The sequence below is a fragment of the Strix aluco genome, chromosome 11 (assembly GCF_031877795.1).
Source record: "Strix aluco isolate bStrAlu1 chromosome 11, bStrAlu1.hap1, whole genome shotgun sequence".
Classification (NCBI taxonomy): domain Eukaryota; kingdom Metazoa; phylum Chordata; class Aves; order Strigiformes; family Strigidae; genus Strix; species Strix aluco.
In genome coordinates, this window is record NC_133941.1 from 8,203,626 (window position 1) to 8,218,275 (window position 14,650).

Below are 14,650 nucleotides of genomic sequence, written 5' to 3' on the forward strand. Positions count from 1 at the left end.
GCGATATGGGACCCTCTGCCCTGCTTAAACGGCAAGGGAGGTTGTTGGCAGAGTTCAGGCTAAAGGAGACACGTTGGGGAGCAGGGGGGTGGGGGGAAAAAAAAAAAAAAAAAAAAAAAGAGTAATGACTTCCAGTACTTGGCATTTACTCTCAATCCCCCCTTACAATTCATTGCATCATGGAAACAGAGTTGCTAAACAGGCTTGCAGTTTCATGCAGTTCCACTCAGATTTCATGGCTATCAGTGGAGCCTTTTATCACTTCACACACAAAAACCACCTACTACAGCCAAGTGAAAACACTGCTCGAGTACAAGGCCTTTAGTTTGAGACTTGCAGAAATCCGGTTGCTTCATACTTCGTAGCTATCCCTGGCTGAGACCACCAAACTCAAGACGACACGCAAGCCAAAACTTCCAAAGGGAGTTTCCACTATCTAGGTGAGAGGGAGTTTTACTGTCTCAGTGCCAGTAGAATTATCCTTCTGCCTCCAATCCTTAGTCTTTTGCTCACTAGTCTAATAAGTAACAGCTTAAAAAGTATATTCTGACATGCAACACCATCCCACCTCCGTCCCCCCCCCCCCCCCCCCCCCCCCCCCCAAAAATATCAGATGCAAAAAACTTACTTTTCTGGGCTTAACTTTGTCTTGTAAGTCGTACTGGCCTATTCCTTTGTAACTTATTCCAAGCCACCATGGGATTCCTTGTTTATCCTGAAAAATGGATGTCCACATGAACGAAGAGCTACTTAAGAATTAAACAATTCCAGGATTACAGCCCATTTCATTCTGTGACAAGTACGAATAGGTACAGAGCAAAGATTTTTTTGCAAACAAATTTATGTGAAGTGGATTGCTGGAGTGAATGCTGAAACTTTCTCCCCCCGCCTTCTCAGGCAGAGGCAAGAAACTACGTGGTGGTTGTGCACAGTGGACAAAAAAGCAACAGTGCTGCTGAAACAAGGGGGTGTCACTCATTGCAGGAGTGGCTGTGAGGGGGGGAAGGATACGGGACAGAGAAAACTGTGGCCAATGACTGCATCCACTAAATTCAGGCATGGAGAGGCCACAGGAGGAGAGAACAGTGCAGAACATCAGCTTCCCAGGTACCAGTCATGGCAATGACTCAAAGTAAGGAGACATCATCTCTGCTGAGCTCTTCTGCACAAAACACTTTGGCCCAGGCTCTTCTCTACAAACAGGAATAAACGGTGTATTTCCATCACTCAAAAAATATTTCTCCGCATTTCCCCACTCCAAGTACGCACCCACTAATCACCTGCCACTTAGAAATAGTCTTTTCTACACCGTATTTTTTTCTAATCTTGATTAGAAATGTCTCTGGGGAAACTATTAACTGCTTTAGCTCTAGAAGTGATATCCAGTTTAATTAAAATGATATGAATTTAGCTCCTAAAGAAGCTTTTACAAAGAATCCTTTCTGTCTTCTGTAGCACATAATGCTTTGCGGCTCTCTGGAAACAATTTTTGAAGAATATTGAAGGGTTAAAAAAAGGTTGAAAAATGCAGGATTTAATACCAATAGAAGGGTACTGAATCACCAAACTACTCCTATAGGAATGTAATCACACGTAATAAGCTAAGCAATCACATTATCTATGGGCATTTACTAACCTTTACTCCATAGTAATGAACTCCATATGTTGGCAAAGCTTCTACCACTTTCATGTACCTGTAGACAGATTTATAGCGTATCAGATGATTTTCTCTGGAGAGAATAACATCTATTAACATATTTTTTTTCACACATACATTCAGGACATGTCATTTATCATTTGCATATTTTGAAGCTCTTAATAATTGAAGGCCCATGTTTTCAGAAGAAACTTAGCATCCTGGCTCAGGGAAAGATGTGGTATTTTGGCCCAGGTAAAGCAAATGGAAAATCTCTCATACAACAAAACATTCAATCTCTTATCAGAAGGTCAGAGAACTGAAAGTAAAAATTCTGAACTGAACATGTGAGCCTTTTGGGAAATGCTGGCAGTAAAAACCTGCCCATAATTATTCCATTATGGTGCTCTGGTTACAACAGATAGGCTCTAAATGAAAGTGTTTATGCAGTTGTATGACTGTTTCGTGAGGCAATTCAGACAACCACCAAACAGACAATTTTCTCCCTTGTTCCTACTGAAAGAAGCCCCTGAATTATTGACGCAGTTACAGGCATCGAGGTACGTTAGAAAAAACTACAAGTTGTCTACATCTCGCAACCATGGCAATCATCTCAAACTTCTCTGTTCGTAACACATCCCACTGCATTTGCCTCTAGGAGTATAGTAATATTAACAGTAAATTAAAAATAAAATTCCACAGGCTCTGCATGCATCTTGGAAGATCTTGTTCTTTTGCAAGCCAAATTCAGAGCATTTCAAACATGCATTTGTTTTTTGAGCAGACCTACGGTAATACTCGCCCTTAAGTGTTTGGTGTGAATACTAGCAAGCAGGGTATGGAGAAGAGTCTTTCGATAAAGTAAGGTCCAGGTAATTTCTTCTATATTTAAGGTGTCTGAATGAGGATGCACCACCTTAATTGCAAGCCTGTGAAATCTGAAACTTCAAATAATTTAACTTTGAAATATAACTCAAAAAAACCAATCTGACAGGTACAAATGGTAAAGTTTGTGAGCAATAATGACCAAACAGCCTGCACTACCACTTCTCAACAAAAAAGAAAAGTAAAAATACCATCTTTACAAATTAACAAGTGTCATACTCACTGAACAATGGCTTGTCCTCTGGTCAGACCTTTAATTTGTGTATAATGCTCAATTACTCTGTCCTCACTGCAAACCAAGCGCAAAACCCAAATTAGAGGCTCAGTGACTTTTTTCATGTGTGACGGCATCTGTTGAAATTCAGATGCCTGCTCAGCATGCAGAGAAGTGTCCCTCTGTACATTTCTTGCTCTGGTTTACATTCTGTTTCTTACTGATTTCTTTCCCACCCTTCATTAAGCAGCGTGGAGCTGCCTGGCTGATACCCACCATTGCATGCTGCGTTCCAGACTAATTAACGAATCGTTTTGGACCAGCCTGCTCTGCTGCAGATGCTGCCACAGAATAATGGCACTAATTGTATAAATTCATTTTCACATTCTAAAGGACCGAAACTTCAAAGGATGGTTAATGCTCCATATGCAAGACAAAAGTTAAACCAGAAATGTGTTTATTCCAATATATTTTTTTCCCCTGACATTTCATAGGGGAAAAAAAAAAATAGATTTGTCAGCAATGACCTTTTTGCATTTTTCCTGTTATATACTTCAACATTTTGTTTTAGCAGAATGTGAAATAAAATGTGCATTTAAGTGTCAGACACTTGAAAGCAAAGAAAAACCCAGCACTATTCATTCTGAAAAAAACAAATCATAAGTACTGGTATACTTGAAAATTCATTAGATATATCAAGCCTAAAAAAAAAAAAGAAACAAATGATGGAGTCAAACTTGCACAAAGGGCATTAATTCCAAGGAAACAGTATCATTGATTCACCCCAAATACTGTGTTCCTTTACAGCAAATTCAAACCACAAAATGGGACCTGTCTTTCTGTTTCCAGCTTTTCTAGCTTATTTTCTCCCCATCCTGTTGAGGGGAGCAGCTGGGTGGGCATCTGACGGCCAGCCAAGGTTAACCCACCACAGAGGCTCTACCGTGTGTCAGCTGAAGAGCAAGGTGCTCTTTGCAAACCCAGGCTTGGCTGGAGTTCAAGTTTGGGCTCTTTCTAACACGTGGTCTCCACTTATTCTGATCCTGGAGTTTCTGATCCAGCAATTTAGTTTGAGTGAACTCTCAATGAGGGATTTGCATTGGATCTCGTGTCATTTATAACATTCTAAAAACAGCAAATGCTTGAACACAAACAATTAACTCTAAGTCCTGTATTATACAGGCTGAATTAAAAGAGTTTGCAAAACTGTTTAAAAGTGATCTTGTCATTACCATTCATAGCAATGATTTACATTTTTAAAGTAAATAGCTCACCAGTAAGCAAGTGATGGATGCTCCTGCAGCGTCTTGGTAGGAAAGACAGGCAGTGTCTTCAAGTCTTTTCTAGTGTTTTCATCGCTAAAAACCAAAAATGGCACAGAGTCACTGCTAGTGAATCATGGATGCATTCATTAGTTTCAGCAGACGGAAGGGGCTGTATTTGCTACCCAAGAACATGGTGCATTACCCCATATCAGGCTGTCATAGCAACGTAACTCTATAGGGCCTCTCACATGACAGTGATGTATATGGTGTCATGCAGACTCATTTTGTAACTCATTATACAGACACGTGATTCTCGAGCCACTGTGGTAGGAGCACCGTATCAATATTTACTTTGCACACACTCACTCTATTTGCTGAGTGCAGAATGAGCCCTGAAACAGCTGCAGAAGGAAAGCCTCTGCCCAAAAGGAAGGCCTGTAGTGCTAATTCTTGCTCTATCTTGAGCTAAAATCCTACCTCTACACAATAAATTTCACAAAGCAGAATAGTATTTGTCAAGTCTCAGGTCCAAAACGAAGTGTTTCAGTTCATATACTTGAAAATATTTTCACTGGAAATAGTTTTTCTGTACTGCTCATTCTGCAGAAAAGTTCAAATATTTTGGACTCCAGGCCCAGCCTGGAACAAAATAAAGGAGGTTGAAGTATGTGAATGCATTTTGTCACAAAAAAACCCCAGCAGAATATTTAAAAACCTATTTACAAGCATCAGTAAAATGGTTAGTATTTTCTCCTTATATGTTCCATTAATTAATCAGCTGCAACTGCACACCTCATTTCTGCAGGACTTCTGCATGCCTCCTCAGCAACACCAACAAGCACGAACATGACTTTTCTACGTAAAGAATGCATCAGTCACATCCATCAGCATCTGCCTCATCTTCTGCATCCAGGCTTTCCTTGAAGGTGTTTTCCTGCTCCTGACCTCTGTTTTCATCAGATTCCACTATTAGAGATTTCATCTGAGCTACGTTCCCACTCTTCCCTCAAAATCAGCATCCTGTGCGCATCAGTAGAGTGGACCCGAGCACAGAAATCTGCTCCATGGGCACGGTGGATCAACCTCTGCAGATGCAGGAGGGAGCAAACCCCTACCACATTTCCATCTTACATGGCAGATGTCACATGGAAGGCACAGTAAATTAAAGCTTTTTGTTCTTCAGTGAGCACAGGCAATTGCTCTGCAAGCTTCTTCCCCAGCCCTGACAATGTGCCTCAACCCCGACTAAGAGGGACCACCTCTGGGGACAAGGAAACAGTTCAATCAACAGCCTATTTATTCTACAACCTCTTTGATGAAGGTGCCAAGAATGGGGTCAATTAGTGCTTAGGAGCTGTTGTTTCTGAGCTTTGCCGGGCTGGCGCTCTTCTGCCAGGAATATGCACTTTTCTTTGCAAGCTGGCCAGCACCCAAGTGCCACAAACGGGGACAGCTGGGTAGAAAATCAGGATCTCTCCTCCCAATACTCAAATACAGCCAATGCTCACAAAAGCTGAGAGGGTTCTATTCATCCTTTAAAAGCTCATTTTGTTGGGATCAGAAGGCTGTAGGACACCTCAGCTTGCAGCAAGAAGATAGATTACCAGGGGTTTGTAAGGACACATGAAAATGTAGCCAGAGCATACCCTCCTGAGGCCTCAGAAACCAGAGCAAAAAATAAAAACACTCCAAACCAAAAAACTGAGCCCTGAGCAACCTGGTCTGAACTCACAGCTGACTCGTCTCAGAGCAGATGGTTTGGCCAAATGACCTCCTGTGGTCCCTTCCAACTTCAAATCATAGACTCAAAGGATAATTGATTATTAAAATATAAATTTCCTTCTATTTTTAAGCCTGACTCATAACTGCAATGGCTGCTGTAGCAGTCAGGGTTGGCAGGGAAATACAATGAAGTAGGAGAGGTTTTGAAAGGAAGCAATAACAAAATAGCTCATTTTTACCAAACAAAAGGGCTGTTCCTCTCAACCTGCAATATTCATAATCAGAGGTTTAATGGCTGGTCTCTAAACCCCTATTTAGAAACCTCATTGCCAGTGAACAACAAAACGCCCAAGCGAGCGCTGAAGCACTGACGAGGCTGATGCCAGGAGGCAAGAGCTGAGCTCTGGCAGAGGCAGCTGGGCAGGGGGGACAGGACAGGGGACTCCCCAGCCACCACCACCGCAGCTGGGTGGAAAGGTCCCAAGCTCTCCTTTGCCAACCATGATGGGCCAGCCGCCTCCCCACCACTGCGACTCTGCAGAAATGCCATGAATCCTGGCAGCTGCGTCCTACCATGCTCTGAAAGGCCACCTTTTGCACAATTCCTGGCCTCTAGCAGGGCTACCCGCCTTCCCCTTTGGTTTTTGGTCCCCTTGCCTCTGGACCTGGTTGGGCAGCAACTTACTTTATCCTCATCAAATGCCAAAACAAGGGTGCTAGTCAAGCTTGAGTGATGAGTAGCACCTCATCAATATGGAAATATCTACCACCAAATTTAAACTGAGCATCAGCCAGCCAGCACACCCACCTCTCCAACAAGGCTTGTGGGCTCTGAGCTGGGACATATAGTGACCAAAGGGCTGCAATCACATCTTGCCATGACATGGGGCACGTCTCCAGCACTGACCCTGAACCACGGGCCCTAATGCAGTTCTTCAGCAGAGTCCACAGAGCTGTGACAACTTACACGAGAGCTGGACCTTCTCTGTTCTGCCAATCCACAAACCCATCCAACTTCTTGCAATAATAGAAAAAACACTATTACAAGGCAAAGTTTGCCCTTGGGACTTGCCTTCCAGAAGGGACCCAGCCTCATACCCTGAGGTTCAGATACACTGTCCCATGCATCTGCAGCTGGAGGAAGTCAATTAAAATGGACTTAGAAGGCCTGAAAGTCTCTTGAGAAGCCACATGAGAATTTTACCTTTTCCTTCGTAATTGTAAGATAAAGCATGAAATAATCCTCGAAAAATGTAAGAGACTTGGGAGAAACGGGGCACAGCTCCTCGCATGCTGGATACTTTCAGACGGTGCAGGTTGGCACGGCGCAGCCCAGATCTGCTGACTGTGTGCCGAAGGATTAGCATTCGGGATGATTCACGGCTTCAGGGATAATAAAAGCCTCGAATGGTCCTCCCCCTCCTTCCACAGAGTTCATTATCACTTCATCTGCACCGAGGAGCCCAAGCACGTCTCCCCTTGACCTTCAGGATCACTTTCCCAAGCCCTTTGAGATCCAGCCGTTCCCCGGAGGTGACAACTCCAGATAGCAGGAGTGACGGTTTGAATTATTACCTGTTCCTGTTTGGTTTTACAACGATCACAAGGCGATACAGAAATCACAGGGCAGACAGCCCTGGCTCCAGATGTCCAACCATCTATGCTATCCACCACCCAAACACACCAGCATTGTATCTGGTGTTTCCATGGTCGGTTCTGATCAGGGGAGGAGAACTCGGCTGTCGGGACAGAGAGGCCCACTTGCAGCTAATCTGACCTCTGCTACGGAGGGGGCTTCTTGACGGGTGGTTCTTGGCATAATTTCAATACACATAAACTTAAACCACCCGGAGTAAATGGGACTGAACATTTTTTGGCAAAAGGTTTGTTTATTCCCCAGGAGGGGAATATAGGAAACTCATCTCAAGTATTTTTCCACCATGGAGAAGAATTAAAGAAAACCAGCAGACGGACCCTTTCCTTGCTGTTCCACCCTCTAAATGGGAGTTCTCTCTCTGGCAGCCATCAAGCAGAACTTGAACTGATCTGGGCATTGTAAATGAAAATATACATCAGACCATCCTCAGGCCAAACCGCAGCTTGCATTCTTGGTACTGTCCCTATTTAATTTTCTGTTCCAACATGAACAAATGTTGGACAAGACGCTGTCCCCAGCAGCATGCCCTGCTCATCAGTGCCAGCTCTATGGAAGGGCAGCTTGTCTCTAAAACAACCAATAGCAATATTTAACCACATACCATACTATGAATAGGAGTTACCACATTCAAACTATCTCTAGCAGCAAACCAGGGCCAATCCCACTTGTTTCCTACAACCCGCTGACATTACAGTGAAGTTTTAGGCATCTTGCTAAAACCCCACCAGAAATCTGGGAAGGAACTGAGCCAGACTATCGTGGCATGCTCTGCCTAAAACACATTACTGAAAATTAAAAAAGGCTTACATATTTATGTTCCCAGAAAGTGCATCTTCACAGCTTGTAACCAAGTGATACAACACTCCCTGCTAGGCAAAGATTTACAGAACTGTGCTAATGAGGAGCATTTCTCAATGGCTGCCCAGGCTTTTCCCTGTACCCACTGTCAAAAACAGATTATGCCTGTTGCTAACACAGGTAAGAGCTTAGATGTAGTAAGATGTGGTTAATGACATTAGCACAAAACGTGAAGAGCAACAGACACACCCAGAGCAGCAAAAGCAATATATTGGACTACAACATAAAAGCTTATCAGCCCACAATGTCTTTGTAAATATTAACAGCTTGATAAGGACAGGACTTCAGACAACTTTTAACTGACTAAAGTGATGGCAGGTGTGTCTGCCTCTGCTGAATTGTGTTGATAACGCTGTATAAAAGTAGGAATTTATCACTGAGGCAAGTGCATTGTATAGTGATTTTCCTCTATTCTCAAAGCCTCTTGACCTCACATAAATACCTACTCTTGTGTTGCTATGTGATCATTAGAATAAGTCAACTCTTGGGTCTTTCTAAATGTCACTACATTATATTTGGTTAATTCTTGAAATGAATTTTAGGCACACGACAGGGAGATTTTAGACTGGCCTTGTTTTTTAGAAAGTATCGACCAACCTCTCAAGTCAACCTGAAAGTTATTTCATGGACACCTAAAAATCAGTAGACACTTCTGAGAACTGCATGAGAGATACAAGGAAATGTGAAGCTAAAGGATGATACAATATTACCCTACATTGTGAAGATGCTTTAAAAGCTGTCCATCAGGAGTTTTCTTACTCTGTTCATGATATTTAGAACTAGCAAAATAAATACACAGAAACACCACACAATTAGACTAGACACCTGAAAGCTTGACAATCTAAGTTTTCAGAAGGCTGGGCAGGTTACTCAGATGGTGTTAGTAATGACCCTGTTTCTCGAGAATAACCACTGTATTCCTTTGCGACTACAAGCAATAGCATAACAGTACAAGAACATCCCATGTTGCTGCCCACACCCCAGCCCAGTCCTAAAGTGACTCTCTAAGGTCATCAGACTTAGGGTAGCATTACCAAGGTCTCCAAGGTGCTCCCATTCCATACATTCACAGACAAGAGCCAGCAACATGGACCATCACACTGCAGCTGGACTGCTTCAGCAACAGGTACCTTTTCTGTCAGCTTTCGTTTTAAATAAATGGAAGGGCAGAGTGTGGCAACCTTGCACTCCCATGGAGATTGGTCTGCCTTTCAAGGTACCACAAGAAGCAGGTGTGAGGAGGAAGCAACAAGGCAATGGAGGGGAAAAAAAATGAGCAGGGTTAAAAGTGCAAGAGAAAAAAGTTGGGGGGGAAGGAAGACAGAGCAGGGAAGGTACGGGGAGAGCCAATGGATTTAGCAGCTTTCGAGTATGTCAGAGCAGCAGGATCTTGGCAGCAGGATTTTGAAATGTGCTCTCTGACAAATCCTCTTTTGTGACAAATGCCAGACGTTTCCCATCATTTCCCAACCTTTCAGTTTATGGTCTGCTGGCACACTCAAGAAAGTTATTCTTCTATTGAAAGAAGACCAAGATCCGGAAAAGCCACGAACAAGGGGCTTCCATTGGCACAGGACAGCCAGAGCTGAACCTTAACCCCCACAGCCAGTGGGGAGCTTTGCCTGGGGCAGGGCTGCAAAGTCTGCCACTTGAATACCAGATAGGAACCGCCTGCTCAGAAAGGTATTTGAAGGAGCATTTCTAAGAGCCTTCCAAACCCTGTACGTGAAAAGGAACACGATAAGCAGTGCAGATGGCTATTTCAACACCAGGCTTGTTGTACATCTACACCGCGGCCATGCTGTGGATTCCCACACTGCAACAACAGCTTTAGTTTCATAGCTTGAGAGGGACCTGCACCAAACACAAAGTGCAGCTGGGGCTGGGCAACCCTTCTCCACATTTACAACAGGCCGGACCACAGCCTTGGACCCCCAGGCCTGACCCTGTAGCTCCAGCCTTACTCCTTTAGGCTAATTTGTCTGCTTCACAAGGCCTGCCTGACACTGAAAGAGCAGCAGCAGTGCCTACTGATCTCATGGGTGTTTGGTGACCCTACTCATTGACTTTTAGAAAATGGACAAAGAGCACCAAGGAAAAAGCAACATTCCGCATATCAGCTATATACATACACTCCTCTATCTAAGGACATAGGGACCAGACAAGTGAGAACACCAGCTGCTCCCAGAGCCACCGTGGCAGATGAGGCACTGTTTGTATTTCCACTTTGCGGACAAGGAACAGCATCCTGAGGAAGCAATTATCCACGGCTAGAGAAAATCTGTGACTGGAATCTTTCCTAAGTTCTCAGGTCGTCTTTTACAGGTCTTGATGTGAAATACCAAAATTCTGAAGATAAAACCTTTTGATCCTTGAGCAACACACCTACCATTGGTGATGGCTCTCAGTCCCACGGATCTGGTACAATATATCCACGTTTACAGAGCTGCTCAGCCATACCAACAGCACGCGTCAGCAGTGCTTCTCTATCAGACCAGACAGGAAGCAGAACGGCTCTGCTTTACCTGGGGATTTACTGCAGAGCAAAAGATGACTATTCACAGTTGATACAGTGCTTGAAGGATCCCAAACCCTTCCCTCGCAACAACAGACTGTTATTTCTAACATTCATGCTTTCTTCCTGTTCACACAAAAGTCAGCTTAGCCATATTAGTTGTGGGTTTTTAGCATGTCTGAGTACAGCAGCAAAGTTTAAAGCTTGTTATCACAGCCCTGTGTGCTGATACAGAGATACATGGAACCACAAGAAAAATAAAGTATCTAAATAGTGATAAAGACCTGACAAATCTGCAAAAGCAAAAAAAGCTGACGCTGAAAAGTTGTCGTTCCGTTTCCTCAAAGCACAAAATACAACCACGTGATAGATCCCAACCACCACAGGAAGGAAAAGCAAGAGAGATTTATTTTTGCTTTTTTAAAATGAGGATGTTGTCTGGAGTCAGACCAGAGCCCACAGTCCTGCTCACAGCTGACGGCGCAAGACTGGAGCAACTCTGTTGACCTGACAAAGTTTTCCAGATATTCAACGGAAAGGAGATGAATACATTAGAATGCAAAAGCCATTACATTTAATTTTACAACAGGAAAAGGCAATGCGTTTAATATTGAACCTGTGCTTGACGAAATTTCTCGGGACAAGGGGGAGAGCATCTTTTCCCTAAGGCTGTGGATGCCATGATGCTAATCCAAGCCTAACAGCTACAACAGCAACATGTCTCCAACTTGTCCCCTGCATAGGAGACAACTTGGGGGATGATGAATTTTCTGGCACCGTGCTTGCCTTGTCTCTCATCTGCTTTAGATGCAAAGCACACACAAAAGCCCTCCTTAGGTGGCTGGGTTGTACCCACTATAGCATGGCCTCTCTGAGTTAGAAGGGCCTTAAAGGAAAAGAAAAACAAAGAAAGAAAGGACTGTGGAGAGACAATTGAAGAGGACAAAACACAACCATCCCTTTGCTGCCCCTCAGGAAACTATACAAGCATCATGCATATGAAATCTAAAAATGCATGTTCCTTACCAAATTGCCATAATTATGTGTAAGTATTAAAAGTTACTCTGCCATATATAAAGTAGTAAATCCCATGAGATCAGATTATTAAAATAGTAAAAACATCCTTTTTTTTCCCCTCTTCATCTAATCCTTTCTACTTATTTTACCCACAGTGCTTCCACCTAATTCATCTGCTACATAATAAGCATACTACACAAATTCCTTGAGAGCCCTTACAGCACTGCTTTAAAATAGGAAATAGTAAAAAAAAACATTAAAATTACATCATCGCAGAGACTATGTACGCTTTGGTCTACTCTGAACCATATGAATCTACAAGTACCACCAGTAGAAAAACACACTCTTGCTGTTAAAAGTCTAGCAGAAAATAAGGGTCTTAAAATATTTTTTTGCAATTGCACCTGGTTTACACAGTGAATTTCCACTTTTTATAGAAAAATAAAATACCAAGAGAGAACAACATTTTCATCTCCGAACTGCTGAAGTGCTCAGGCAGATGGAGCTCCCTGCCTGGCTCCCCTCTGCCTGCTGCCTTCCCTCAGCGACCCATTCCTCATGATAAACTGGGGTGTATAACTCCAAAAACGAACTGCAGTGACTCATCAAGAAAAACAAGACTTGCACAGTACTAGAGAAAAATTACTGCAGTTTTCAATCAGCTTTCTTTGAAAAGGATGTAATACTCAATTAAGCAGAGAGCTCTTTGGCAAAGTAGGTATCTGATACCTGTCAAGTAGGGGAATCATTATCATTGCACAAAATATATATCAAACATGACTTTCCCTAAACTTGCTTATTTACTACCTTGGTTCATTAGATATTCCCAAATAAAGTGAAATAAACAATCAACCCCCTCAGCAAACAGGCTCTAAATTAATAAATCTTTGCTCATCTTGTTTCAAATGAGTTCTTTATTGCAAAAGAGCAAGCTCAGAAGAGCACACAGCTGGGTTCAACCAAGGCAGAGTTAATGGTTCACAAGCAAGTGCCTAGCTAGGTATTTGAAGAAAAACTGTGCAGAGTCACAGCTGAAAGGCAAAATACACAATGACTCACTGGGCAAACAAGCAGCCATGGAGCACAAGGAGCACAGCCACAGCGCCAGTGCTGAGCACTGATTTCCAGTGAGACAGACAGCCCACGGGGAACAGGGGGTCACGCCAGAGAAAGCCTCTGTAAATATCAGTGCATGGGCATTTAAAAAGTGCACCTGCATGGAAAAGGAAACCAGAAACTAAACCACAGTGCTGCCTATGACAGGTACCAGATGGATGCCCTGAGAGTGAATCCTGTAGTGATCCACCAGCTCCGTGGTGTCATCCACTCACACACATGGAAGGAAACCCTCAGGGGCTGAAAGGGGCACCAAGACTGTGCTTGGTGGTTCTTCAGCCTCCGTGTGAGACCAGCAAGGACATCCCCTTGTAACCCATCCCCAATCCTGATGGCCCTGGAAAAGAGCTTCTAAGTGAATAGTTCACCACAGGTCTCCTTCCAGCCTAAGAGGCAGCAGGTCTGTGGAGCAAAAAGCTTTGTTCTGGCACTCATGCTGAACCCATTTCAGGGCTTTCTTTAGGCCAGCTCTAGCCTGGCCCCACCACCTGAGTGCCCATTAGTGGCTGGCATATATGAGGTGGGCTCCAATGCCACACAGACCCATCTTGAACCCTCCAAGACCTCTCCAGGATGCAAACCCAAGAGAGTTAAGTATGAACAACTGGGAGATTTGGTCCAAATTTGTGTTTCTGCTGCAACCTCAGTCCTCATGGCCACACCTGGAGTTTTGATCATATGAACCTGGTGAGACTTCCAAAAACAGGCTGGACAAGCTGCCTGCAACAAATCTCAGGTGTGTCCTGTTTCTGAAGCTACCTTAATCTTGGGGTAAGCAGTACAGCAAACAGGTGCTTTGCTATCAGACAATTATTAACTTCTCTCAAGCAACTGTTTTCTAGCACTACCCACATTATCATTTCCACATTCTTTTCTAGGAAGAGGTTCTCCAGTTTGGCAAAATAGTCACCTTACCAAGCAAACACTACCCAAAAATCTAATAGTGAGCACTCCTAATTAGGAGCAAATTGTTAATAACAGTTTTTTGCACACATACCAAGCACTTCATTTTTTCCTCCGTAAAGTTTTTAAACTCAGGAGTTTGAGCCAATTACTCCATAGCTGCATCTCACAGGGGTATCTTTCACACAAACCTTTTCCTTTTACAAACTGTGTTTATCACCCATGTAATGATAAACCCTGGTGCCTCACACATGTCAGCTATCAGGAATTCATTATTTTGTCTGTGTTATGTTATACCAGTCGGGAGTTATCTTTGCAGCCCACAGGCCAGAATCAAAATCGAATGCGTCAGCTATTTAAAGAAAATGGAAGCCCTCCTCCAGCAATTTAATTAAATTTCAGGGAGCACGGCTGGGTTTCAGTCCTGGAAATGTTACTGAGGAAAATACGATCCAAGATTATCAGCCAGAAAATAAACTTTTTAAAAAAGTTACTTTCTTTATATAGTTCCTGTAGCTAATCTGATTTTAATAAATGTTCTTCTACTGCTAGAAAGACAGCAGTCAGGACATCTCAGTTATAAAACTGTCTCTTTCATCAAGCTACAAAGAAAAATAATATTATATACTATTGCACAGAATTTTTGAGGGCAGATGCTTAGTTTGTAAACTATGAACAGCTAAATCACTTCTCTCCCAAGGAGACAACACTTTGTATGTTGCATATTTACATGATGAATAACTACCAGACCTATCTATTATTTTACTGGCCTGCCATAACATTAGCTTTCTTTAAAATTTAAGTAGAATTTCTAATATAAATAGAATATGGACTTTTTTCTCTCCAAAACTGAGCCATACCA

At 43.0% G+C, this 14,650-nt stretch overlaps 1 protein-coding gene across 8 annotated transcripts in view; it reads right to left on the minus strand.

Annotated features, from left to right (window-relative positions):
- Positions 1-14,650, minus strand: part of FRMD4B (FERM domain containing 4B) — an 85,925-nt gene that overhangs the window by 25,369 nt on the left and 45,906 nt on the right. For 7 of the 8 annotated variants that reach the window (XM_074836001.1, XM_074836007.1, XM_074836006.1 and 4 more), the window contains 4 exons: positions 4,010-4,093; positions 2,745-2,810; positions 1,637-1,694; positions 629-715 (listed from right to left, as the gene is read on the minus strand). In XM_074836001.1, coding sequence (XP_074692102.1) covers positions 629-715; positions 1,637-1,694; positions 2,745-2,810; positions 4,010-4,093 — 295 coding nt within the window. The remainder of the gene's footprint in view (positions 1-628; positions 716-1,636; positions 1,695-2,744; positions 2,811-4,009; positions 4,094-14,650) is intronic. The other variant, XM_074836003.1, reaches the window with a different exon arrangement.